This window comes from Pelmatolapia mariae, linkage group LG15 (assembly GCF_036321145.2).
Source record: "Pelmatolapia mariae isolate MD_Pm_ZW linkage group LG15, Pm_UMD_F_2, whole genome shotgun sequence".
In the NCBI taxonomy this organism is placed as follows: domain Eukaryota; kingdom Metazoa; phylum Chordata; class Actinopteri; order Cichliformes; family Cichlidae; genus Pelmatolapia; species Pelmatolapia mariae.
In genome coordinates this window covers 18,143,125-18,168,918 of record NC_086240.1, presented here as the reverse complement: position 1 = coordinate 18,168,918, position 25,794 = coordinate 18,143,125, and the positions used below count along the sequence as shown (strand labels likewise).

Sequence of the window (25,794 nt, the reverse complement as noted above, 5' to 3'; positions counted from 1 at the left end):
AGGGAACAAAAGTCTTTAGTAGCGTTTTATTCACTGAACGCGAGAATGTAAAGAAACGAGCAGTGCCGCTTGGAAAAGTGGTAAACATACATTTTAAGTGTTTATGAGCGTTTAATTTAATTTAATTAACTGGCATTCTGAGAGTCAATGTAACCGCAGGCAATATTTCTGCTGTTGACCTAAGGTATGTATGGTAAACTACCCGGGGGAGGAGGGGGGGAGGGAAGAAAAAAAAAATACCGGAAATAGTTCAGTTTTGCCATCCAAATTAAAACAGAAAGTTATTTAAGGTAAAAATCGACCACCTTTAAGAAAGTGTTTCACGGTTACATATAACAAATTCCCCTCTCTCGCCCCTGCGGGCGGTCTATCCTTCAAGCTCGTGTCCTCTACCAGATGCCTGGGAGGTTGAGGGTCCTGCGCAGTATCTTGCTGTTCCTAGGACTATGATATATACAATATTATTGGGCTGTAATTAACTGCACATTTGTTTGTTGATGTTATGTGTATATGTTAAGAGGCTTAATTAAGCTTTTGCACATTTACTAAACTCTATTTTTCAGGCCCGGTCTTGTAAAGTTGTCCTGAGTAAAACTTTAGGCCTATAATTATTATTGTTGTTGTTGTTATTGTTAGTATTATAGAGATGACTCTCTGTCAGACATATACATTGTGATATTCAGTGCTGAGAATTATTGCATGTGGTATGAAAGATTTCCTACGTCTGACCGTGTAGCAGTATAGCGGAAACAGTCTGCTGTAGATCCTGTCTCGGGACAGATACAGGCTGTATATCCAACCCATCTCTGTGGCCCCTAGCCCTGTAGATGCTACAAATAATAATCTACTCAAAGTAGCAGTACCTTATATGATTGTTTGGACTTGATTGATATTATTGTTATTATTACTGCACCCGAGAAAGGTTCTGCAAGACACCAATAGCACCATACCTTACTAAAGGAAAAAAAGACAAGCTTTATGTCTTTTCCTAGCTTTAGAAACAAGTTATTAAACAACCATTTTATGTTTTGTAATTCATAAACATTTTTAGATTTTGTTTTGGCAGATGTAAACAGCTAAAGTCTGGGAAATTTTGGCCTGGTGTATTATTTGTTGTCACTATCAAAACTTATAAAGCCAACAGCGTGTACAGAACATGTTAAGATTCAAAACTAGTAGCGGGAAAGGGGCACTTTTATGTTGAAAAACATCACCGGAAGTGTCTTTTTATCATTGAGTCTCACCTGACAGCGGTCCACCGCGCCCAGTGGAAGCTGGAGGCTGAGTGTGGAGCTGGGGCATCCTTGTTTTGTTAACCACCGACCCAAAACCAGTGAGGAAAAAAAGAGAAAAAAAACCAAAGTCAAAGCCGTTTATGCTGAGCTTCTGAGCAGATATGGGATGCAGGTGGGGAGGGGTCGCTCGTCCATCACTGAGTTAGCTGACTCCGGCTTTTATATTTCAACAATACGTGCAACACTATGGCTAAGCAGTACGATGTGCTCTTCCGACTCCTGCTTCTCGGAGATTCTGGGGTTGGGAAAACATGTTTGCTATGCAGATTCACGGACAACGAATTTCACCCATCTCACATCTCCACCATCGGTAAGACGCTGCACTGCCAGCAAGACTCGTTTGTTACCTGTTTTCTGCACTTCATGTTGATCAGCTTCCTGATTTATCCTAACCCTCTTTCATCGTTTTATGTGTGTGTGTCCCCCTTTTTTGTGGCCAATTAATTTTTACCAATTAGATCCAATAAGGTTGAACGGGAAAGTACTGCGTTATTATTTAACCATAGCAGTGAATTCATACAGCAGAAATAGAAAAGCGTGATTGGATTGGTTGGAGAAGCCCTGAGAGGGGAAGAGCCAACACTTGGCAGCCATGCAGATGAGTTCACCAACTACCAGCACTTGGCACTGACTATGCAAACGAGTGCCATTCAAAAAAATAACAAAAAATTATATATATGTATATATATATATATATGTGTATATATATATATATATATATATATATATATATATATGAGAAGTGGACGTTTTGCATCAGCATCCTTGTTACCGGTTAAACTGGGGCCCTGGAGTCACCAGGTGTGCATTAATTGGCTGCAAGTGGTTTCTGATCAAAGTTCCTTCTCAACTCAATGCCTGGCACAAATTTAGTGACCCATTCTGTGAGGTCTTTAAATAAAATGTAAAATCTTGTAAAATGAGAGTTTGTCAAATGATTAAAACTGCAAACATCACTGACTAAATATCAGTTACACAATCCAGGTATGCACTAATCAGATGTTCTCTCTGTGACTGACAAGGCTGACTCTGACATGTTCAGCTCCTTCTCTGTTTGCAGAACAAACTCGTAGATTTGCCACTTCCCCATCAATGACTATTGACTCAGCAAAGCCAAGACAGCCTTCATTCTCATAGTTAATATGGGCTGTGCACTTCGTAGTTTGGATTCAGAGTCACGACAGGCGCATTACCGTGTTTTCCTTTGAGGTGAGGGAAATAAGGATATACAGTAAGCAGTGGGTTTTACTCACATGCTGCTGCAGAGTCTGCAGGCTGTGTTCTCTGTGTGTGTTCAGTTAATAGAGAGATCTGCAATTTGCCAGAAATGAAGAAGGGAGCATATAAATATTGCCGTGGCTGGTGGGTGAAGAAAAAGTCAGGAAATGCTCCTGCTGGTTGTGAGTGATAACTGACTCTTGTAGTGAAAAGACGCACAGAACATGTTGTCCAGATAAGGTCGAGGCAGTGAATCATGAATCCGGTGCTAAGCCATGTATTTACAGGCAGATATTACTTCACAAGATCCAATATAAAAAGGGAATAAGAACACGACTGTGTCTCTATTTGTTTCTTCCTTTTTATTTTTGGACTCTTTTAGTAGTTAAATAAATGCCTTTGTATTAGTTTGAATAATGCTCTTGTAAATAATCCACACTCTATTAAGCTCAAATTCATTTAAAGGCTTGTCTTCCCTCATGTTTTTGCCAGCCAGATGTGATATATGCCCAGATGCATACAGCTGCAAAGGCTGCAGTATGCTATTTTAAGTCCTAGACCTATAGCACTCCACAGGAAACTTCCACCCTGGAGAGAGTGATGCTTACAGCCTATGCAGCAAGCCTTTCTCTTGTCTCCTACAAGGAAAATCCCAGCTGTTTGTGTATGTTGAAAATGATGAATATATCGATCTTTTTGTGCTTTTGTTAGACCATACCCAGTGTTCACAAGCACAGCTGGATGTGGTAAGAATCTGCCGTCTGGCAGGCAGTGAAATCCAGACTCATACGGGACAGAGGAGCTGTTGGCAGCAGGTGGTGCCTATAAGCCACACTGAGAGGTCTTTCATGAAATAATTAAAAGTTAATTCTTCTGATAAACAGGGCCCACAAACTCCAAAGGGAAAGAGAGAGCAGGAGCTCAAGAGTGACCACCATCAGTGCTTTCCTTCAGCGGTTCAATGAATCATTTCCCAACCTTCACACTGACAGAGGGATATAAATTCTCTCCCCTGTCCCCCTCATTGGTTACTCCATTATTTATCACATCCCTTTACGGTCCACTCATTCATTTTCCCGCTCCTAATTATCCCAAAAACTGCTGCTCCCGTGGCTTCTCATTTTTTCCTTTATAAAACACTATAAAAACCTGAGTCTCTCATTAAGCTGATGCTCCTGCTGTTACTCAGAATGCTACAATCACAACATGCAGACATTAACAGCTCCTAAACAGTGTGATAATGAATAGATATTTATAAGTATGCGGATACCTGAAAACATATATATGAATTTTGATTGCTGTTGTTATACCATAGGCATTAATCTGCTGCAAGGCATTTGAAGACGGTGAATTTTCTCCCATATAGCCACAAGAGCATGAATTAAGGTTGTCAGCTGTGACTTGTGGGAGAAGGGTTTTGGTCCAGGGCATTTTAAGTGTTTCCAGACCTGAAATCCATCAAAACTAGCTGTTTTGATGGATTTCAACTAGCTGTTGTTGTTTAGCTGGCATTGTGTGGAGGATATTGTCATGTTGACATGTTGTTGAACTGACAGGCTTGGTTCAGAACAAAACAACAAAAACATAGCTGGGAAAACATGTCCACTGTTTCTAGAACTACATTTTCCTGTGTTTTTACAGCATTTTGTTGTCACGTGACCTGTAAATGCTTTTTGGCATTTGATGACAGGTCAGTCCCTGCCAATTCTACAGGAAGCAGTCTTCAGTTATACATAAATATAAAACTGTCAAATTGCATTCATTTACTGTAAAGTACATGCAGACAGGTTTTCTAGCGTTAAACAGTTATTTTTACACTGAAATTACTGTAATTTAGATCAAGTTTCCTTCTATAAAAACATCACAATACTGTGCTGTGTAAAATATTGGTTATACACTGCAATATTGTCAGCCTGTTATTTAATGTAATTTTAACGCCGATACTTTAATTACCATTGGAAGTTTAATTTTGCGTACTGTAAATCTATATATACACTCACTTTATTACAAAACCCAGTTCAACTGCTCGTTTACACAAATATCTATCTGCCAATCACAAGGAAGCAAATCAGTGCATTTAGGCATGTGGACATGATCAAGACAATGGACATGAATTTGAAACAGGGCATCAGTAATAAGAAGAAAGGTGATTTAAGGACTTTGAACACTGCATGGTTGTTGGTGCCAGATGGGCTGGTCTGAGGATTTCAGAAACTATTTAAGTGCTGTGATTTTCATGCATAGCCATCTCCAGAGTCGACAGTCAGAGAACAGAGAAGAATTGCCAGGCTGCCTTGAGCTGATAGAAAGGAAAATGTAACTGAAATAAGCACTCAGTGCAATCAATGTATGCAGAAAAGCATCTGTGAAAACACGTTGAGCCTCACTTGGGCTACAGCAACAGAAGAGGACACCAGGTGGCACTCATGTCAGCTAAGAAACTGAGCCTACCTCTCAGTGGACTCACCAAAATTTGACAACAGATGACTGAAAAAAGGTTGCCTGACCTGATGGGTCTTGATTTCTGCTGTAACATTTGGATTATAGTGTCAGAATTTGGCATAAACAACATGAAAGCATAGATTGATCCTGCCTTGAATAAACAGTTCAGACTGGTGGTGGTGGTGTAATGGTGTGGGGGATATTTTCTTGGCACAATTTTTGAGCCCCTTAGCACCAACACAACAGCCTACCCGTGCACTGCTGCTGACCATCTCAATCCCTTTATGGCCGATTTCCAGCAAGACTGCATGTCACAAAGCTCAATCATCTTTCTGGAACATACCATTGAATATCCTGCACTTAGATGACCTCCATGCTCATCAGATCTTAATCCAGTAAAGCACCTTTGGGATGTGATGGAACAGGAGATTTGATCATGATTGGACGTGCAGCTGACAAATCTGCGGGTACTATGTGATGCTATCATGTCGGTGTGGTCCAAAATCTCTAAGGAATGTTTCCAGCAACTTGTTAAGTTTGTATCATGCAGAATTAAAGCACTTCTGAAGGCAAAATACTCACGCAGTGCAGACCGTCATGTGTGACTTACAAATCTTCTGCCAGAAATCTACTTCATAACTTATGACATAGTCAGGAACCTCTTTTAAGCTTATGGCGTAACCTTCCACGTAACCTGATGTGCACCTAGTGAGAAGTGTAACTATACGTCCGGTCAATGCAACCTGCAGTGACGTTTGCAGCGTAGGATTAAAAATGGTTTGCAGTTCCGTTGTAAGTTTGGACGTAGATTTCCCACAGAAGACTAAATCAAGCTTTAATCCGTGTCCACATTTGCGTCTCCTGAGTTAAGTTTGTTGTCTTTCTTGCACTGAGACAAGATACCTTTTTTTATTAGTATTCACCGTTGCCATGTTAAACCTTATTTGTTCTTTGCAAAACACTGGAAACCACTTAACACATCCACAGCAATCAAAATCTAAGCACTAGGTACAAAATAACACCACATTACTTTTAAATATGAACTTAATATTTACACTTCCTTAATTAGCCATGTCTGGCCTGGGTCCAGTTTATTTTTTAAATTTCTGTATGTTATGCACTAATTGAAGTAGTGGGTCATCTCTAATATGCTTTTAAATCATTAGACTCCACAGAAACTTGCCTTTATTATTATTTTCTATTAGATTTAACACAAGCATTTGAAGTATTCACAAAATACTGCACCTTACTTACCTTAAAAAATTCCTATATCTTTTACAATACTTTCTTCCAGCATATTTAGATTCATCACCTTCTGAAAGAGGTGTTCGATAGGCAGTTAGTGAAATAAAATCAGTGCTATAGTCATTAAAACTGCCACTGCATGTATGAAACGAGAAACTATGACTTAGCTTTCTAGTTTCAGCTGACTAAAAATGGAAAGATTGAATATTAAGAGTCAAACAAGGCCACGGTAATTGGAGCAAGAGTTCTGATCACACCTGAATGAGTAATACTTCCTCTCTTGTTGAGGTATTTCATTTTATTTTCACAGATAGCTGTGTTTGGGGGCTGGAGCGTGCACACTTGTCTGACAAAGACCAGCTGCAGAGATGATTTAGTAATGGTATTCAGTCACGCTGCTGAGTTTAATCTTCCACCCTGTTACCTTGCCAGTCTTGTCACTGGGCTCATTGGACCTCCTGGCTGTCAAAACACCAATAAAATATCAGCCCTGTGCTGCTCTATATCATAGCTCAATAAGCAGCTGTCCACATTGTACTGATCCCGGTGGTGTTATGGTTATACACGTAGCTCACTGCTGCTTGATAAGCTCAGTACTCTAAAGGGTCAGAAATGGATTACAGCCAGCACAGATGGCTATCCTATTGTAAGGAGGTTATCAGGGAAACAGAGGTGTTGTCATAGACTTGGCTTTTCTGCGCCTTTCCATAGCACAGATAGAGTAATCTTATGAGTATATTATGTCAGCTGAGGTGGCTATAGTTGAGGTTGTATTTGTCAGGAAGTTTCAGATGGCTGGCAACTTTACTGCATGTTTCTCTTACTGCAGTTCCTGTCATGTCTCTAATGTGTCTTTCTTAAAAAAGACAGGAAAAAGATATAAATACACACAGTATACAGCGTTTTGTCTTGAGTCAACCCTCATTTCTACTACTATAGTCGTCTTTTAGTTTGCTAGGCTTCTTGAAGGACATTCAAAGCTCAAATTTGGATTTTGTTCTGATCACTGTCAAGATGATTCCACACTGCTTCAGTAACTTTGAGGTCCAGGCTCTGGGGAGGCCAGTCCACGACTGATAGTGTTACTATCTACGTATGCTTGCATTTGAAGTATTTGGGAATATTGTGGTGCTGAAAAATTGACCTGTTGCTTCATTTTTCCATATGGTATGCTTTCCATATGGTATTACAAAATCTGGTGGTACTTTGTGTTCATAAATTAATCAGTTTTGAAAAGATTCCCAACACCACTGGCTAAAATTCAGCCCCAAACCATGACAGAGCCTGCACTCTGTTTTACAGATGTACAACTGTAGAGATTCAGTGATATTCCTCTCCTCCTGCATACATATTGACAATGATTTCCTTCTTTCTGAATGACTTTCAGATGCTGTTCATTTGCTGTAGATTAGGTTTTTTTAGGCCTGCTACTTTTTTTTTCTCCAGTTATCCAGTTCCCCAAAGATACCATTTAGAATTGGTTCTTTCCTAAAGTAGGTGCACAAGAATTTTTATCTAACATTTAATCATAGAGTATAAACTTGTTGACCAATTGACCCTAAATGTTTCATACTGAGAGTCATTTTCAATGGTTACTCCAATACAAAAAGATTCACAGTGCACAGCCAAGATTGACGCACCAAAACCAGAAGAAGGTCCCCTTTTTCTATCTCCATTACAGCTTCCTCCTTCATCCACAATGTGGCTCAGCTGCAGACAGTTCAGCAAGAAGTGGCTCAGATCACACGGCTGAGCTGCCACCCTCAAGCACAGATTAGGTACAGGCTACAGAAGTTTGTGAGATTACTACTTTTGCAACTCTAAATATTTCTTCTGTCAAACTTTTAGTCTTAACTCTCAACCACTGCTGACTGAATATAAGCTCCATGAATTGAATATGTTTTACACAACTCTTTCTGGAGGCTTTGCAGAGGTTTTTCATAGATGCACTCATACACCTCAAGATCCTTAAACAGATTTCATTTTAATTAAATCTTTCTAAAATAATTTTTTTTAAGACGTGACATTTTATTACTGATAAAAAAGGTTTTAAGTGGAGATTCCTTAAACTCATCAGCATTTGCCTTCAGCATTTCTATACTTATTTGTTTCCTTCTTCTTTGAAGCAGCTGACATCTATTAGTAAGGTACATTTCTGCCATCTACTTGGCTTGAGTGTAGTTAGAAGACCCTTTATTATAAAATCACTCCAAGGGTTCAGTATTAATCATCCACAGTTTTTGTTATACTGTGTTAAAGCAACAATTTTCCTGGATAACCTTCTTTTCAACCCATTAAAGCAGACTGTGTCATCCTGCAACTGTCAAATACAACAGGTGCCAAGGAATGTAAAAGCTACTTCACTAACTATAAACTAGCATAAACCCCTTTCCTATGAATGGACACATTACAAATGTTAACTTAATGACGTGTGTCTTTTTCTTCTCTGGTCCTCAGTCACATGTTGGCTCCATAACTTGGTATTCAGTCATAAAACACTTTGACAACCCTTTCTCTTGGACCTTTTCTAAAATTCTGTAGAATTTTTCCTCTGGCTCGGATATTTTACCCATCTTAAAAAGACATGTTCCACTGTTTTTCTCCCTTGACATCCCTCAAACCCCGTGTTTTGCTTTCACATCCTCGCTCTTGCTTTTAATCCCTCATGTGCTATTATCAGCCTTAAATTTAAAAAAAAGTTTTGCCACCTTTTTTCCTCTATGTGTTCCTGGTACTGAAGAATCCTAATAAGATTGTGTTTCAGTACAGATTGATGACAAGTTTATTATTGCCAAAGAAGGATTGCCCCTTGTCCTTGTGTTCCCCAAAGACAACAGCTGTTGACAGCTGTTGTCTGTCCTCTGCTAGTAATGCTAGTCATGCATGTCAGATCCATCCCCCAGTGACTGGGTGTCAGTGCCAGAGCATCCATCCGTCCATCCATCTGTTAGTGAGCCTGTCACCATTACCTACAGCACGCTGACATATTTTACTGCCTAATCCGTCTTGCACAGTCAAACATAGTCATCCCAGTAATTAGTCAAGTCAATTTTGGGTGTGTAGCCATTTGTTTTTACATGGCTCTCAAACTGCTGATTGTGAAATGCTGCCGTGTTCAATTAACTGCTGTCTCTCATACTGTGCACATTGTGCCTCTGAAGGGAAGAAGCAAAGCTGACAAGAAGCTTTTGTTTTTTTCAAGGTGTTCCTCAAGATTAATGTTTTTTTTTTACAGAGCTACAAAAGGTGAGCGCAGGATTTAGTATGCAGTATTCATATCGCTAATTCAAATGTGTGCAAGTCACGGACACGATCCAGCTCTATTCTCTATCATATATTCCGTCAGGACAATAGACTTTGCCAGTTCATATAACAAAAAAGCAATAACATTTCGAATAGTAACAGACTGTCAATCAAATGTACTTGTGTCTTTCCTTTTAAGGCTTTTTTAACCGATTGCAGATAGTTGCAACAGATTAAAACATTTATGGCTGTAACAGCAGATACACATGCTTTTTTAAAAATTCTGTCCTTGAACAGCAGTATTCAGGGCGTTCTACATTTTTTTCTAATGCAGACTGAAAAACTGTAGGGAAAAGAAGCTCAGAAAACAGACATTTTTATGTTGAAGGCTGTCTTTGTTTCTACGTGCTTTGCAACTACAACTAAATTTGCTTCATTTCGCACAGTTGTTATAAAGTAATCGAAAGCAATATAAAAGATGAATGCCGCCACTGTGATGCCACGCATGGTGTTGAATTCTGCATAGCGAAGGTTCAGTGTTACCATTTGGCCGCTGACAGGTTTTTCTTAGAGCTAAAAATGACCACAGTTGTGTAGAAGGCTGGGGTGCTAATGCTAGCAAGTTTGGTTAGCAAAGTGAACTGTATACATGCAATGAAAAGGCATAGATATAGGCTAATTGGTGCTACATAACAGACACATAATTTCACAATGCAAAGCTGAAGTACGAACCTTTTTGGTGGTCTGCATCAATATTAATCTGATTATTCCATTAAATGCTCAAAAAGGCACAAACACATTGGAGAGGCAACTTCGATTAGCAGAGGTGAACTGAAACACTCGTAACTCCAGTGTGCAGAGAAATAAGTTATGAATAAAACAGCTTTGAATTGTTATGAAGAGGAAACTGTCCTTAGAGGTCCAAACAATTTTTCTACCACGCTGTAAACACACTTTTTTCTGCTGTAAAGTTGGCCATTTAACATGAAAGTCTATCGGGATTGGCTCATTTTTGAAGCCTCAAGTGGCCATTCTAGGAACTGCAGATTTTGTTGGGGTTTTTTGGCTTTTTCAGCTTTAGAGGTTCCTGCTTGTCCAATGCCAGCTTGATGGAAAAACCCCTTCTTCCTGTCAATAGGATAAGTTTTGTAAAATGGCTGGCTGGATGGATGAAAAGCCCACTGAAGTTGATTTGTTTGGCAGCTGGAAGAAGACAGTGTAGGCTGAAGCATGACTTGCTTTTCTCAAAATAGAACTTAGACTTTAATGGTTTGTCAGTTTAGTTTTCTTGATTTTCCAGATTTGGTCAGATTCTTAGTTGTAGACATTCACTGTTAAACTGCAGAGCCCATTAGGCTTTCTGTCTATATCCGCATTTTCTGCTCAAATCATTACAATTTGCATGAATGACTATCTGACTTGCTTAATACAATGCAGGAAGACAGCATCTTTTTTAATGGTCTCCTCTCTTGTCTCAAGCCTCGGGCAGGGCAAGCTGCTGATTGTGATGCTGACCTTTCATTTAGTCTGAAATCTCTCTGGTCAAAGGCAAAGGTTGAGTATAACTTTTAAATGAGGCCCCTTATTGTCAAGCCAGTTCACTCTAGCCTCCAGCAACATTCACTGGACTCCTTCTTAGCCTAAGTATAATCTGAAAACAAGTTCGGCCAGCTGTAGTAGATATGCCAGCTTTTCCTTATGTCAGTGTCTTAGAAAATGAACCTCATAATAAAAAACACAAGCAGGACGTTTTCCATTTCTGTGAATCGATTGGACCCGGTAGCTCTTTCTGTGCGTGTGATGCTGGCTGTGGCACAGGGGTGTTGAGTATCAGGTTAATTGGGATGAACAGTTAATTGATTTCCCAGGGATTAGTGCGGTCTATAGAAGCCTGTGGGTGTGCTTTGTATTGACTTAACTGCATTAGTCTGCATTATAGATAAAGGAGATGAGGAAAACAATGACTGTAGTTGAATGTAAAATCTGATTGCTTTGTTTAGGAATTTTACTGTATCTTATCCAAACGTTAAAGACTTACTATAGCGGTTGTTTGTTATTATTGATATTCGGGGGGTTTGGGGGTATTGCCATGCAAAACAGGACTCAGTTTACTGCAGTTTCTCTGAGATCCTGGCTTCAGGCTCTTCTTCTACAGTCTTATTACATATACACTACTATCAAAAAGTCCTCATTTCCCCACATTTCTTTATATGTTTTTTTCTAAGGAGCCAGAATTTCTTATAATTTTTAAGGCTATATTGAACAAGAGTTTTCCAAAGTTTCTGAAGTTCTTTCAATGTTTTTCTTTGGCCATTTGTTGCTTTGTCATTCATTTGAAGTCCACTCCTTGCACCTCACTGTTGCAAAGTCTTTTAATTTGTTAAGCCACTTAAGACTTACCTATGAGTCTTTGGAGCATTAAAAAGGACACCTAACTCAAGGGAACCAGTGTTGTGTATACAAATAACAGACAACTAAGCAAAGAACCAATTTTAAATTGTGTCTTTTTGCATTTTGGTCTTAGAAGCCTTTAACAAAAACTTAGCATTTTAAGCATTTCTTTCATTAATGCAAGGAAAAATTGTATGAAATAGTGTTTTTGCACAAAGAATGTGATTCACAAAGAACTATTAGTGAAAAACCTGGCACATGTCAGCATGGTAAGATGTGGAAAGCAGCAAAAGCTTCATTTTTCGTCCTGACAATGATTCCAAACATTTTATAAAACAAACCTAGTAAAAGCATGCATGCACAGTAAATAGAAAATGCCACAGTGCACAAATATCAGTCATGGATTGGCCTCCCCAGAGCCCAGACCTCAATATTATTGAAGCAGTATGGGATCATCTTGACAGAGAACAGAACAAAAGGCAGCCAACATCCAAAGTAGGGCTTTAAAGTTTTGAATCTGCTTAAAGAAATTACAAGAAAGCTTGTCTGAGGCTTGAATAATTAAAATGGTCATACCAAATATTGACTTTCAAGCTCAATAGAATTGTGCAAAACCTAGTTTTTGCTTTATATACTGTATTTCCATGTATGTTTGACCATGTTTCCATAAATTGCTGCACATTTACAAGCAAATTATAAATGCCAAAAAAGCAAACAAACTAAAAACTCTCATATATGTTCAAAAATGGACAGTCCTCCTGATAGAAAATAAACTTGCCCCTGTCTGACTTTCTGTGAATAATATCGCACTCAGCTGTCTGAAATCGATCAGAGATCACTGAAGCGTGAGTGACTGTTTACTTAACCCCTTCCCAGCTCTCTTTTCTTTCTTCCCATCCCTCCTGTTTGCTGTTATGTTGTGCTCAGTTATCATATAGCTCTTTTTTTCTTGTTCCACCCCCCCAACCCCTCCCCCACACAGTCAATACAAAGGACTGAACTAAACGAGCACTCTGCTCACTGGATCATTAGCTCGACCTTCTCTCAGGCTGATTATACAGGGATGATGTGCCTCTCTTTGTGTTAATGTTTCCTATGATGTTGCAAAGCTGGACCAGATAGTGGTAAACGTCCATCTGTCGGACAAGCTTGGTTAATTAATGTTGGTCGCTTACCGAAAGGAGAGTGTATACAATTCTGACAACAGTCAGAGCATTTAGGCTGTCTCTGGGAGAAATATCAAATAAAGCTACTCTGTGAATGTGATGCTGTGTTTCCTAATCGTATCTTCTCCCTTGCAGGGGTCGACTTTAAAATGAAGACACTACTAATAGATGGTATCAAAGTTCGCATACAGATATGGTAAGAAACTGGAAAGAGACAAAATCTTATTATAAGGTGTTGTATGTTGTTTGAAGGGTTAGCCATAGACTGCGTGTGAAAAATAAAAAAAGTATTATGTAAACCATAATGCCAGCTACTGATATGTGGGCTACTGTTCTGAAACCTCATGTCAGGCATTAACGCCGCCAGCATCTTGTTTTTTTGGAGCACAAAGGGACCATATTTGGATTGAAAGGTGGAGATAACAAGCTTGGTTAGCAAGGTGTATTCATAAATTGCATAATTGCTAATTAGTGCTAAAATAAAGTAAAATCAACATAGTGGTTAACACGTTTGCCTAAAACAAGTTCCCTTGTTTGCAGTTAGCGGGAGACACAAATCCTGATAGGGTTGTGTTGGGAACATCATCTGTGTTTCTTAAAATTAAACAGGAGAAGCTGAAAGAAACTTTAGTGCACAACAAGCCGTGCTATTTGTCAGATAATTATATCAAAGGTGACCCAAAAGGCACAACCGCAGATGAAAGTTCTACTTTGAAGCCTCAAGAGTGATTTCAAACCACAGATATTTCTCCATTTGAAGACATAGTATGACCAAGATTTACAAAATATTTTTTAATCCAGTGTCCCAGATCAAAAATGAATGATTGAGTCCAAAAACTCAGCTGGAAGGTGTTTACAGAGGTCAACACAGAAAACCATTTTCCCAGAGACTTCCATAGGATAGAATTTCTTTTTCCAACCACAGCTATCTCCATCTGGCGGCCTTCAGATAGCATCCAGGTTTAAAGTCCACCTGCATTGACTTCACCTAGAAGATAGCACGTACATTTTAGTCACCCATCTTTCATGCATATTAAATCCTTGATGCAGCTGAAAGGATGATGGTGTAAATTTGCTCGGAGCAAAAAAGCATTTTTGTAGCACCAAACCTGAAGTTTGTGCCCTGTCATAACTCACAACTAGAGTGATGACATTTTCCCAAACTTAACCACTGATGCTTCACACTGACGTTGGAGAATTAAGTAGAAATCAAAATGCATGAGGGAATTTTCTTTTTCTGCAAAAAATTGTTAAAATGCAGTTAAATCGCTCAACTTCTTTTTTTTTTTAGAAAAGACTTTTATGAATTTAACCAGATCACAGATCAACTGCTGTTTTTTTGCATTTTATCTAGAGAGCCTATAAACTGCATTTCACATACATCTTTCTACCTGAAGTCTTAACTTTGACATCGCAAAAGCTGCACAAGAGTCACTAACAAAAGCTCCGCTGACCACAGTTTGCCCTTTTTTGTTATTGTCTGAAAAGCTGAAAAGGTATTTTAGGTGTCTGGTCGAGATTTTGCTAAGTGTCCTCTTTAGCCTCAACACTTCTAATTACCTGCCTCCTGCGCTCCATGTCATTGTATTATAATCACAAAATGAATATTCATATATGTTTGTTTTGCAGGGACACTGCGGGCCAGGAAAGGTACCAGACCATCACTAAGCAGTACTACAGACGAGCGCAGGTAGCTGACCTTAAGTCTCCTTCAGTTACTCTGCCATAAATTGATGCAATATTATTTCTGCACACACACAGTTAAAATTTAAGTCTAATCTGTTTTAAATTCAATTTGTTCCAGCTACAAGAATAACCCTGGCCTAATCCTTACAGCTGCTTATGTTACTTCTCTTAAAGGGATCATAGTGGAGCTGCTACCCTGAGGTTTTCACAACAAGAGGATTTTATCTGAGACTAGTGGTGTCGTAAATGTTCTTCTTCCTTTCCTCAAAGGAGTGTGTAGCCCTTTCGCAGCAGCATGAAATTTGTTTTGGGCTGCTAAAGAGGTTAAACTGGCTGAAACCTAATTGTCTATTTACCAGAAACTGGTAATGAAATTGAAAGGAAAGTTTCTTTATCCTGTTTTGTGCTATAAAACAGTTGAGTGGATTTCTCTTCCAGACTGTGGCTCACAACACAGAACACAGTGCCAGTAGAGGCAGCCAGTTTTCCAAGTGCTAGTCTGATTTGTTTATGGGAATCATAGGAACGTGTTGTGAAATGCTCCAAAAAGGGTTCAAGCAACTGAGAACATTTTGTAAACATGGATCTCAAAGGTGCTCGAAAAATATGCATGTTGTTGTCCCCTCTTTTCAGGGGATCTTCCTGGTATATGACATCACGAGTGAGCGATCTTTCCAGCACATCATGAAGTGGGCCAGCGACGTGGACGAGGTGAGTCAGTGTGATTTGGGATTTAAGAACTCAATAAATTAGGCACATTTTTCTTCAACACTGTCGAAAGACCCGAAGTAACAAATGTACCGAGTGTGCAGAGGCTCCAGCTTGATGAAGAACATATGGCTGGCATGGTGTGATAGAAACCAAACACACTGACCTGACAGCTATTCTGCATTTACGGTGTTTCATCTTCGTTTGTCATAAATATCGGAAAGAACACGGTTTTTCCACATGCGCTCACTTTTTCTTCATAAAGCTCTCTCGTCTTCCGCTCCCCTTTATCATTTCCCAGGTGATCTTATGCTATTAATTTAGTCATTATGAATGTAATTTCCTCTATGGGTCTCTCCAAATATATCACCTATTGATGCTGGCACGCTTCCCACTTGCTTTTAATCTAGGTCTCATTTCCTGTACACTGTCGCTCTCTCTGCATTCTCCTGGCATTTGAAACGGCTCTCTGCTGTCTTATCGCTTTCATTTTGTTTTCTGCTCTTCTCCCTTGTCTGTAAACATCTCTTCATGTCCACATCACAAACCCCTGCAGTACGCTCCTGACAAGGTCCAGAAGATCCTCGTAGGGAACAAGTCAGATGAAGTGGACAAGAGGCAGGTGGCCACTGAGCAAGGCGTCAAGGTGGGTCACTCTGGCATCGATGGCTATGTGTACCTAGCAAAACTTGAGTTCAGTTTAGATTAAATAATACATAAATAAAATAGAGGTAGAGTCATAGGTTCATTCCCAAAATGCCCAGAAAATGTACTTAAAACGATTCACAGTGGCAAGTCCTCTTAGTTCAGTTCATGTCTGTTTATTTATTGACTATTTTCAGTCTGACTACAGACAGGTGACCAAGTTTGATTTCTTTCTAGTTCTGATGTTCTAGGTTTGCCATAATTGAACAACCCTACAGACAGGTGACATGTCAGAACCTTTGAGGGGATTTTGTGGCTCTGCTGTTTAGATCAGCGGTCCCCAACCTTTTTTATGGTTTATGTCCGACAATATTTTCACGGAACGGCCTTTAAGGTGTCGTACCAAAAACCAGTACCAAAACCGGCACCAAAAAAAAAAGAAAAAAGGAAGAAGATTTATTCATGACACGCAGCAAAAAATCCAGGGAAACCGAGTTAACGATAAAAATGATAAAAAACAATGATAAAAACCCTAAAAGCCGTACATTTCAAACCCGAGCCTCAACTCTTGTGGCCCAGTACCAAACGACTCATGGAGCAGCACCAGTCCGTGGCCCCGGGGTTGGGGACCGCTGGTTTAGATACCTGGGATTATTCGGGTGAGAGGGAGCCGTCACTAAAGAAACACAACGTGCTCAGTATTTTTCCATTTAATGGAGCATTTCTATTCTAATGGGAGTTCATAGTCACCATTTCTTTTTGAGATTTTAAACTAGCATCTCCCAATTTCGTTAAAAAACAACTTTAATTAAATAAATTGAATTGCTCCCATTTTCACCGTAATCTGTCTTCCAGCTGGCCAAGGCTTATGGAATGGACTTCTTTGAGACAAGTGCCTTCACCAATCATAATATAACAGAGGTGAGGTTACACGGGGAGACACTTCTCTCAAAGCCATGCACAGAAATGCATGTACCTGTAATTGCATCACAGGGGGAAATTCCTTGGTGTCTCATCATGTCTCTGTGTCTCCTACAAAGACTTTTACACGACTGGCTGAGCAGGTGCTGGCAGCCAACAAAAAGGACCTGGATCTACTCCGGATGTCCGTCAACGACGAGCTCAATCTCACTGCTCTGGAGGAAGAGGAGGGACTCTGTGACAGTGCTGCTGGCGACCAACGCAAAGGCTGCTGGTGTTAGAGGAAAACCTTGAATCCTGACTGAACATATGTCACACATGCCACACACTTTGCACACTCCTGGAAAAATGTGTTTCCTTTTTCTTTTCTTTTTTTCTCACCTGAGGATGAGGCTCACGTGTCTGTAATTTTGATTTCAGCTAGGTTTCATCTTAGTATTTTAATTTAGTTTGGTGGGGCAGGGTCAAAAGTGCCAACAAGTCACTTGAGAGCAGTTTTAAGGGTCAAGCGAGAAATATTTTGCTGAACAAAGGCTGTTTGCCTCCTTGTAACTGAATGTTCACCATTTTCTGAACAGTTTAGCATGTCTTTGTAACCAAATGTGATCTCTATCCACTGCAAATTTGGCAATGGACACAAAACTTCTAAAAGGGGTGAAAATGAAAATTTGATAATGTTTTCTTTATAAGCTACACAGGTGTAGAGTACAGAGGAATTGGTTGAAATCCTTTTTTTTTTACCTTTAAATGCTTTAGATCCAGTACAAGAAATTACCACAAGAGGGTGCTATATGCATTGCAAAAACAGCACTCGAGATGTCCAGCGGTCATTACATCCCTGTTTTTCTTCTTCTTCCGTTTGTTTTTGGTTTTATTTGCACTTTCAGTGGCTTCCTTCAACGGAGCGAAATGATTCTGAATATATGCATCCACTTTATTGCATTTTGTTTGCATTGTTTTCATGCATATCATGACTACAGAGGAAGTGTTGCAGCTTGTAATATTATCTAAGTGGTCTGATTTACCAGTCTATGGCGAGGGAAACATTGAGAGCAAAATAATATAGTTTCCCTGTAGCAAACAGAAGGTATTTTTATTATTTTATAGAGTTTGTTTATAGAAGAAACTATAGTACAGGTGGATCGCTGACTGCTTATTGCATTGTACATACCACGTTTTTAAAAGCAATGTAGATTGATAGACTCATGAGCAAGCGTATGTCATGAACTTCACTGTAGAGGGCTGTATAAAAAGTCCACATGGGTATTCTCGATGGTCTAAAATATTCCCTTTGTGAAGATAATAATGTATCGATTATTTTGTTCTTTTAATAGATGTTTTGTACAGAGTTCAGTGGAGATGCCTTTTCTTTTGTTTGCTCACAGATTTAACAAAGGACAAATGAGGGTTCTGCATGCGTTTCACACTCCTTTCCTTTCTTTTTATTGTAACTTCAATGAAGTTAATATTCACCTAACCGTAATATAAGTGAAGCATTTGACCAGAGTTGCCTGTTTGGAGAGTAGACACAGAAAGATGAACTTTGGCTACATTTTTTGCAACTTAGTATTACTAAATGCTACTCAAAACAATTGTTAACGTGTGCAACATGTGAAGCGGCGGTATGTCGTGGCGAATTGTGTTCTGGACTACACTCTAGATACACAACTTATCTGTGTTGTTTTCAGGAACTTTATTTTTCTCTTTCTTTCAGACTACTTTAATTGCATTTGTGTAACTATATTACATGCAACATGTTAACCTTGAAGAAATGATGTCTGATGTTTATGAGTAAATACTTGCAGTTATATGACACTGTGCTCAGATGTCTTCTTGGTAATCACTAAATATGATTTGGAGATGCACTACATAGTACTATGCTAAATGTTTGGGTACTAAAGACAAGATTTTAATGGCAAAAACATAAAACCTTTGCTCATTTAACCCCTTTTTAATAATTATTATCAGAATCCCTGAAATGACACGTTTCCTGCTTTTTGTCTTTTAATGGCCATTATTACTCTTACAAGATGATGGTATTGCAGTGTGTCAAGTAACATAGAATTGCTGTATCGTGATATAATTATCAATGTGTGGGCAATGGTATCATATCATATGCTGAACTGCTCTCACTTTAGACAGAAAATGAGTCTAAAGTGGATCTGAAATACAGTTTATTGTGTTCGAAATTTCTTTATCAAAGCAAACCACTGTCTTTCCCTCTAGTTGGCCAGATGTTGCCAGTGTATAAACCTAACCATAAAAAATACAATTACAGTCCAGTAACTACAAGTTAAGGATGATGCCAGCATTTGTTACTTAACAAGTATGTTAATTACTGAATCCACATTAAGCTAAAACACGAGACAATCTGTTGTGCAAGTGTTGGTGGTCACTGGTAGCATGGCAACTCTCACAATGATACTGGCATTGCGTTACAGTTAAAATGTGGTGAGCTGCACAAGTTACTGAATCTTTAAATTTTAGCACAACCAGACGTACATACATTTTTCTCCTTCAAATGTTAGTGAAAACTTATTTTCTGCTGAGTGTGCTCATTTATTCTTTTCCGTTTAGAAAATAGAGCTATCCATCCATTTTCTCTGACCGTGATCTGAGAGGCAATCATTTATACATAATTAATGCTGAAGGATACATATTATAGGTGTGCCCAATAAATTAAAATTCTCAGATACATGTTTCATAGTAAACATAAAATGCACTGATGATAACTGTTATAAATGTGTACCCGAGATGGCGTACCAAGCCCTAAGTATGATGGAAGAAGGAGTGTTGATTGCGAGAGCAGCTGACCCGAAAGATAGGATCATGGCAAAGCTGGAAACCTGGATCCTCCGTAGCTGGTTACCAAGACTGCATGAACTACCCTCTGAAAGTCTACTAGAAGATGGGACTGCAGCATTACGGACAATCCCTACTGCAACCATCACTGAAACCAACCAGCTGATCTAAACCACGGCAGTAGTGGTCACTGAGATGCTTGGCTACAAGATGAACAGCCACAAGGAGCAGTAACCTCCATGGAGAAGGAAATTAGAGGCCGAGGTCAAGGTAGCACAGAGGAAACTTAATCAAATATTGGAGCTGCAGAAAGGTGGAATAAAGAAGGTGCCTAAGAAATACAGCAAGGTGCCCATACCTGAGCCTTGGAAACTGCCAAGCAAAGACTCACAGCCTTGGCCAGTTGATTGAAGAGGTACATCAGAGAGATAGAAGGTAGAAGAATAAACCAGCTCTTCATCGCAGAACCTTCTAAGGTGTTCTCGGAGTGGCAGGGCAACAATATGAGAACCACCAAGGCTGGAGACAGGGCAATACTGGGCACATGGGAGCCAACAGCAATGCTCAGTGGCTAGTGGATCTAAGAGCAGACCACAGCAACATCCCTGAACAGGGTCCAGTAACCATCACAGTGGCGGATATCCAAGAAAGGGTCTCCAGTATGAAGACCTGGACAGCACCATCCCCAACATGTTTCACGCCTACTGGCTGAAGAAGCTGATTGCACTCTATGAGCATTTGACAGCTCAAATGAACCAGCTGCTAGTCAACAAGAGACACCCAGAATGCCTGACTGAAGCCTGGATAGTCCTGATCCTCAAGGAACTACAGAAGGGACCAGTCCCATCCAACTACCAGTACCACATGGAAGCTCCTTTCAGGTATCATAGCGGCTAAGATGAACAGGCACATAAGCGGGGCACAGAAAGGAATTCGCAACAATACTAGAAGTGCAAAACACCAGCTCCTGGTAGACAGACCAGTTGCCCAAGACTGCAAGACCAGACTGACCTACCACAGCACCACCTAGATTGACTACAAGAAAGCCAATGACTCAATGCCCCACACATGGATTCTGGAATGCCCAGAACTATACAAGATCAACAGGACCCTAAGAGCCTTCATCAGGAACTCATTGGAGATGTGGCAAACAACACTAGAGGCCACCTTCAAGTCCATAGCATAGGTCACCATGAAGTGCAGGATCTACCAAGGAGATTATCTGTCCCCACTGCTGTCCTGCTAAGTTTACATGCAAATGGATGGCCATCAATAGACCTCCTGTGGTATTGGTGCAAGAGGTCTGTGATAAACTTGAACCTCAATCCTTTCTTATTTATGCTACAATAGCCCTAGACTGATGGGGGCTTCCCATACTGTTTCTTCTTCACTCACCTCTTTTCACTCTATATGTGTTTATACACACATTACATTTAATCATTAGTTATTCTTTTTTTTTCTTTTTTCTTTTGCCTGTCCCGTTTGGTTCTTTTGCCATCAGAATTGTTGTCTAAAGGCAAAGAAAGATGCCCAACGGATTTACTTTACCAAATGGACCATCCCAGCCTTGCTGTATTGGTCTATTTGATTCACCTTTGCTTTTATTGTTTATTTTAATTTCATTTGCTGAACACGGGACGGACTTGACTGGGGAAAAGAAAGGGCAGAAAGAAAGAGGGAAAGAAAAAGAGCAGGGAAGAGGGACAGTGATAAAGGGCAAAAACCAACAAAACAAACAGACAAAAAATACATATATCAATCACCTGGATCACCTGTTAAGAAAGAAAAAAGAGAAATCAAGCAAAGAAAAAGAGAGCAATATAATAAACAACATCATCGCGATGATCTATGTGAATATAACAGTAAATACTAAATAATAAATCATTAGTTATTCTTAAACTCTAGCTCTCTTCCACAGTTGGTATTTTGTCCTGCCTCCCTCTGCTCTCTTCTTTCCCCTCATCTCCATCCAGTCGCGGCAGATGGCTGCCCTTCCTTGAGCTTGGTTCTGCTGGAGGTTTCTTCCTGGTTAAATAAGAATTTTCCTTTCCCACTGTCGCCAAGTGCTTGATCACAGGGGGTCGTTTGATTGTTGGGGCTCCATTATTATATGGTCCTTACCTTCCAGTGCCTTGAGGTGACTGCTTAAAATTAAATTGGATTTTGAGAAGACCCGAGAAGATGGAGGTGTCACAGGAGGCACAGATTAGCAAATTCGTTCACCTTCACTAAAGGTTCAGTGAATCCATCCATCCATCCATCCATCAGGGTCTAGGTTATTGAGGCAGCAGTTGAAGCATGCAAAAAACCTCTGCCCAACCACGTCCTCCAGCTCTTCTGGTGGGACATCAAAGCAATCCCAAGCCAGCTGAAAGACATCTCTCTGTGTCTAACATTTGAGTCCAAAATCTCCCATAGATGTTCAAATGGGTTAAACATCTGAATCACATCATTTTCATGCTCATCAAACCATTCGGTGAATCAATGTTCCACTCATGAACATCTGCATTCGTTGTGTTTCTCCCATGATTTACTCAGGATTTTCCTTTAATGTGTCTCCAGACTCCCTGTCACCAAACTCACATTGTTGCATTGTTACATAAACAATACCCTAGATCTCTGCTGATGAAACGAGAGCTGCTTTTGTGTCACCTCTTAATTTAACCACTAGGTGACAGATTTGCCCCATTAGTTTGCCAGAGCCTGCTTCGACTGTAAGAGTGCGAGGCCCTTAAAATGTGTCGTTTATACTGTAACACAGGGAATATTTACAACAGCGGACAAACAGCAGAGTCAATTTCCACATATGAATGTAATTGCCATCTGGTGGTCACTCTTATTAAATGTAACTTGAATACTTGAAACATCCCCTTGCCCACATTATTCCTAAACCACAAGGAATAAATAAATAAAAGTGACAGCTTTACTTTACAGCAATGCCCTACACATTTGTTTAGCACACTCAGGAAAACTGTACCAAATAAATGTTTCATTATGAGTCAGTGACAGGGACAGGGGGGAAAAGCTGCAAAGCTTTTGTTCATCACCTCATCGGAGCTGTTAATGTTGTGAACTCATTAAAGCGCTTTGGGAGAAATTACCATAATGATGAATATGCATGTGGAACTGTTGTCTGCTTGATAGATGTGACAACTCGGTATCTATCACAAGGCTGAGTGACACACGGACACACGTACAGAATAGCAAGTCGGTTTACACGCTGACACAAAGCACCCACACATAAACACACACATGCACACACAGTTCATAGAAACGTATACATCCAAACATGGAGGCAGTTCATTCTTGCTGTTGTGAGCAGAAGCTATCATCATTATCTTCATCATCATCATTTTCTGCAACACAATCCCCTGCCACATCACTTCAGGTCTTGCAGCTGTCTGACATTCAACCATATGGTGCGTGTGTGTGTGTGTCAGCGTATGTGAGCGTAAATGAGGGAATGTTTGGGAGCTGCAGTGACATAACTGGATAGATATGTGTGCGGAGAAGTGTGGGGGTGGAGGAGAAAGACGAAGAAGCTCCCCTAATAAAAACAGAGGACAGAGTTCATTCATGGTCAAAAGATCAAGTACTTGTGATTTAAAGTGTCACGGCAATTTTTGCGGCCACCTGGAGGAAGAAGGTATAACAATCACACACCAATCAGCCGCAACATTAAAACCCCTGAAAGGTCAAGTGAAATTCATTGATCCACTTGTTACAAAACACCATGCTGCTGGGAAACCTCAAGCCCCGAGATCTGTTGTTGCACGCCAAGCAAACCCTCAGGCTGATAGGATGCAAAATCCCAGGACTATACACTTCAGGACATATAAAGATAAGATCTTGCAGATGATTCTGTAACAGACAAATATATTGTATTATAAAGTGCATGTAGCATGAAGGATTTCCCGTCCTTGTGGTATGCATCTGTTATAGAAGGTGATCCACTGCCTGTCCAGTGAGTGGTGCAGATGGTGGTCACATGATGTGAAACATTTTGTACAAGTTTCAAAGGTGTCCAGTTTGGAGCCAGTCACAGTCACAGAGACAGTTTTCTCTGATGCCACAATAAAGTACACTGCACTCAACACAACTCACTGGTAAAAAAAAAAAAAATCTCCATCGTTTTCCTGCACACACAGAAAGATCTCAGCTTCCTTTGGGAGTAGAACCTGTTCATCCCCCTTTTTTGTGCACAGCTTCTCTGTTTGTATTCCAGTTCAGCCTGCTGTCGATGTCCGAGTACTTTGCGCTCCTCCGTCACATCAACATCCTGTCCCAGGACAGACAGGAGTCGTGCTGCCGTCGTCTTCCTTCTGAAGTCGATCACCACCTCTCTGGTCTTATTCACATTCAAAAGAAAATAAGTCTTCCCACCCCACTCCACAGAATAATCCAGTAGTGCTCTGTACTCCTCCTCCTCCTGCCCATCATGTAAGCATTCAACTGAATTGTCAGAGTATTTCTGTAGGTGGCGTGACCCAGAGTTAGACTGAAGGTCTGAAATAATTAAAGTTATTAACTGAGCATGTCAGCTAACGTCCTGTGGATGTGTTCTTTAAAGATCACAAATCCCCAAATATTTATTTATTTTTCTTGTTTTCGTGATCTTGATTTGGCAAATTATAGTCTTGTGATGTTTTCAGAATACCTCCAGGCCATTTTCTCCCGATGATGAAGCAAATCTTATATAACGATAATAATAATTCCAATGTTGTCTAAATGACAACATTATTTGTGATGATAAGAAAATAAAAGTAGGAAAAATAATCACACGCTCCATTACATAAGAGTGTTTACTCGCTAGTTGAATAAGCCCATGATTGACTGTCCAGCAAAATGACATTTTATCGCCACATTAATGAGATGTCTCACTGGTAAAAGCGATCAGTGCCTAAAGCAAGCGCCAGTCATAACAAAGAGACGCACCACATCAAGCAAATTCTAATGACACAACCACAAGCATTTGGAGAAACAACCGGCACACTCAAGTGTTCACAGCCACTATTACTCATGAGATGATGACTTCATGCTAAGGCCACCAGAGGCCCTTTCCACACACCCACTCCTAATCCCGAAATACCTGCCCAGCAGCTTTAATTAACTGCTGTAGCACCCTGCCAAGCCAGACCCAGCCAGACCCCCCCCACCTCCCTCTGCTCAGCACTTCTCAGCATCCTCGCCAGTGCATCCATTCCAAATAGAGCTGAAGCTTTATGGTCACAGTGAGCCAGAAAATCAGAGGAGAAAATAAACTCTAAATCACACATTCAGATGTAGCAGTGTAGGTTGAAGGTTTCTTGTACAGCCAGATCTAACACTGAAACATTCTGTCCTCCATTTTTCTCATGCCACCTGTGGTTATGCTGTGCTTTTTAAAGCTATCTGTTCTTGAGATCCACCTCCATTTATCCCCTTTAACAATATCTAAAAAACAAACTGAGTGGGAAGGCTGCAGAAAGCCAAAAAAAAAAAAAAAAAAAGGCAGCATGATGAGAAAGGTAAATTGATGCCATAACTGATGCGCCTTCCTTTTTCTGAGTAAATAGTGTGCGTTTCTCTGTGAGTAATAAATGCTTCATGGTTCTCTTTTCACAATTTAACACATGCAGCTGTTTCAACAAGCTGATTAATTTAAAGCTGCGCTATGTGTAGTAACAATTTGTGTAATGTGTGCAACTATATCTAATGCAGTAGGCGTCAGAAATAACACTAAATTCATAAGGACTTACCACCTGATATGACAGACAGATATAATAACTGGAGCTTGCTGGAGAGTAAAAAAAATCGATAGGAGAGTTTCGACTTGGATTCATCAGGTGGACACGCACATGACTTCAGTGTTACAGATGCTGCACGTCTACTAAGCAGGCAGTTTGGTGGTGCAGTGGTTAGCATTGGTGCGTGCTGGGTTCAGAGCTAGTGTCACCTAAAAGAAAATGTTTTCTTGTATGCAGTCTTTAATGACGTTCAAATCAATATTTGTTCATAAGAAAACACAGCGGCTGTATACCTTCACCAACCAG

At 40.0% G+C, this 25,794-nt stretch overlaps 1 protein-coding gene across 1 annotated transcript; it reads left to right on the top strand.

Moving 5' to 3' along the window:
* The first annotated feature begins 1,263 nt into the window (after positions 1-1,263).
* On the top strand, positions 1,264-18,761 carry rab15 (RAB15, member RAS oncogene family). Its single transcript, XM_063495423.1, has 7 exons — positions 1,264-1,605; positions 13,136-13,196; positions 14,630-14,690; positions 15,320-15,397; positions 15,951-16,040; positions 16,895-16,960; positions 17,080-18,761. Exons 1-7 carry the CDS (start codon positions 1,482-1,484, stop codon positions 17,239-17,241), a joined length of 642 nt encoding a protein of 213 aa, XP_063351493.1. The 5' UTR covers positions 1,264-1,481; the 3' UTR covers positions 17,242-18,761.
* Positions 18,762-25,794: the final 7,033 nt, after the last annotated feature.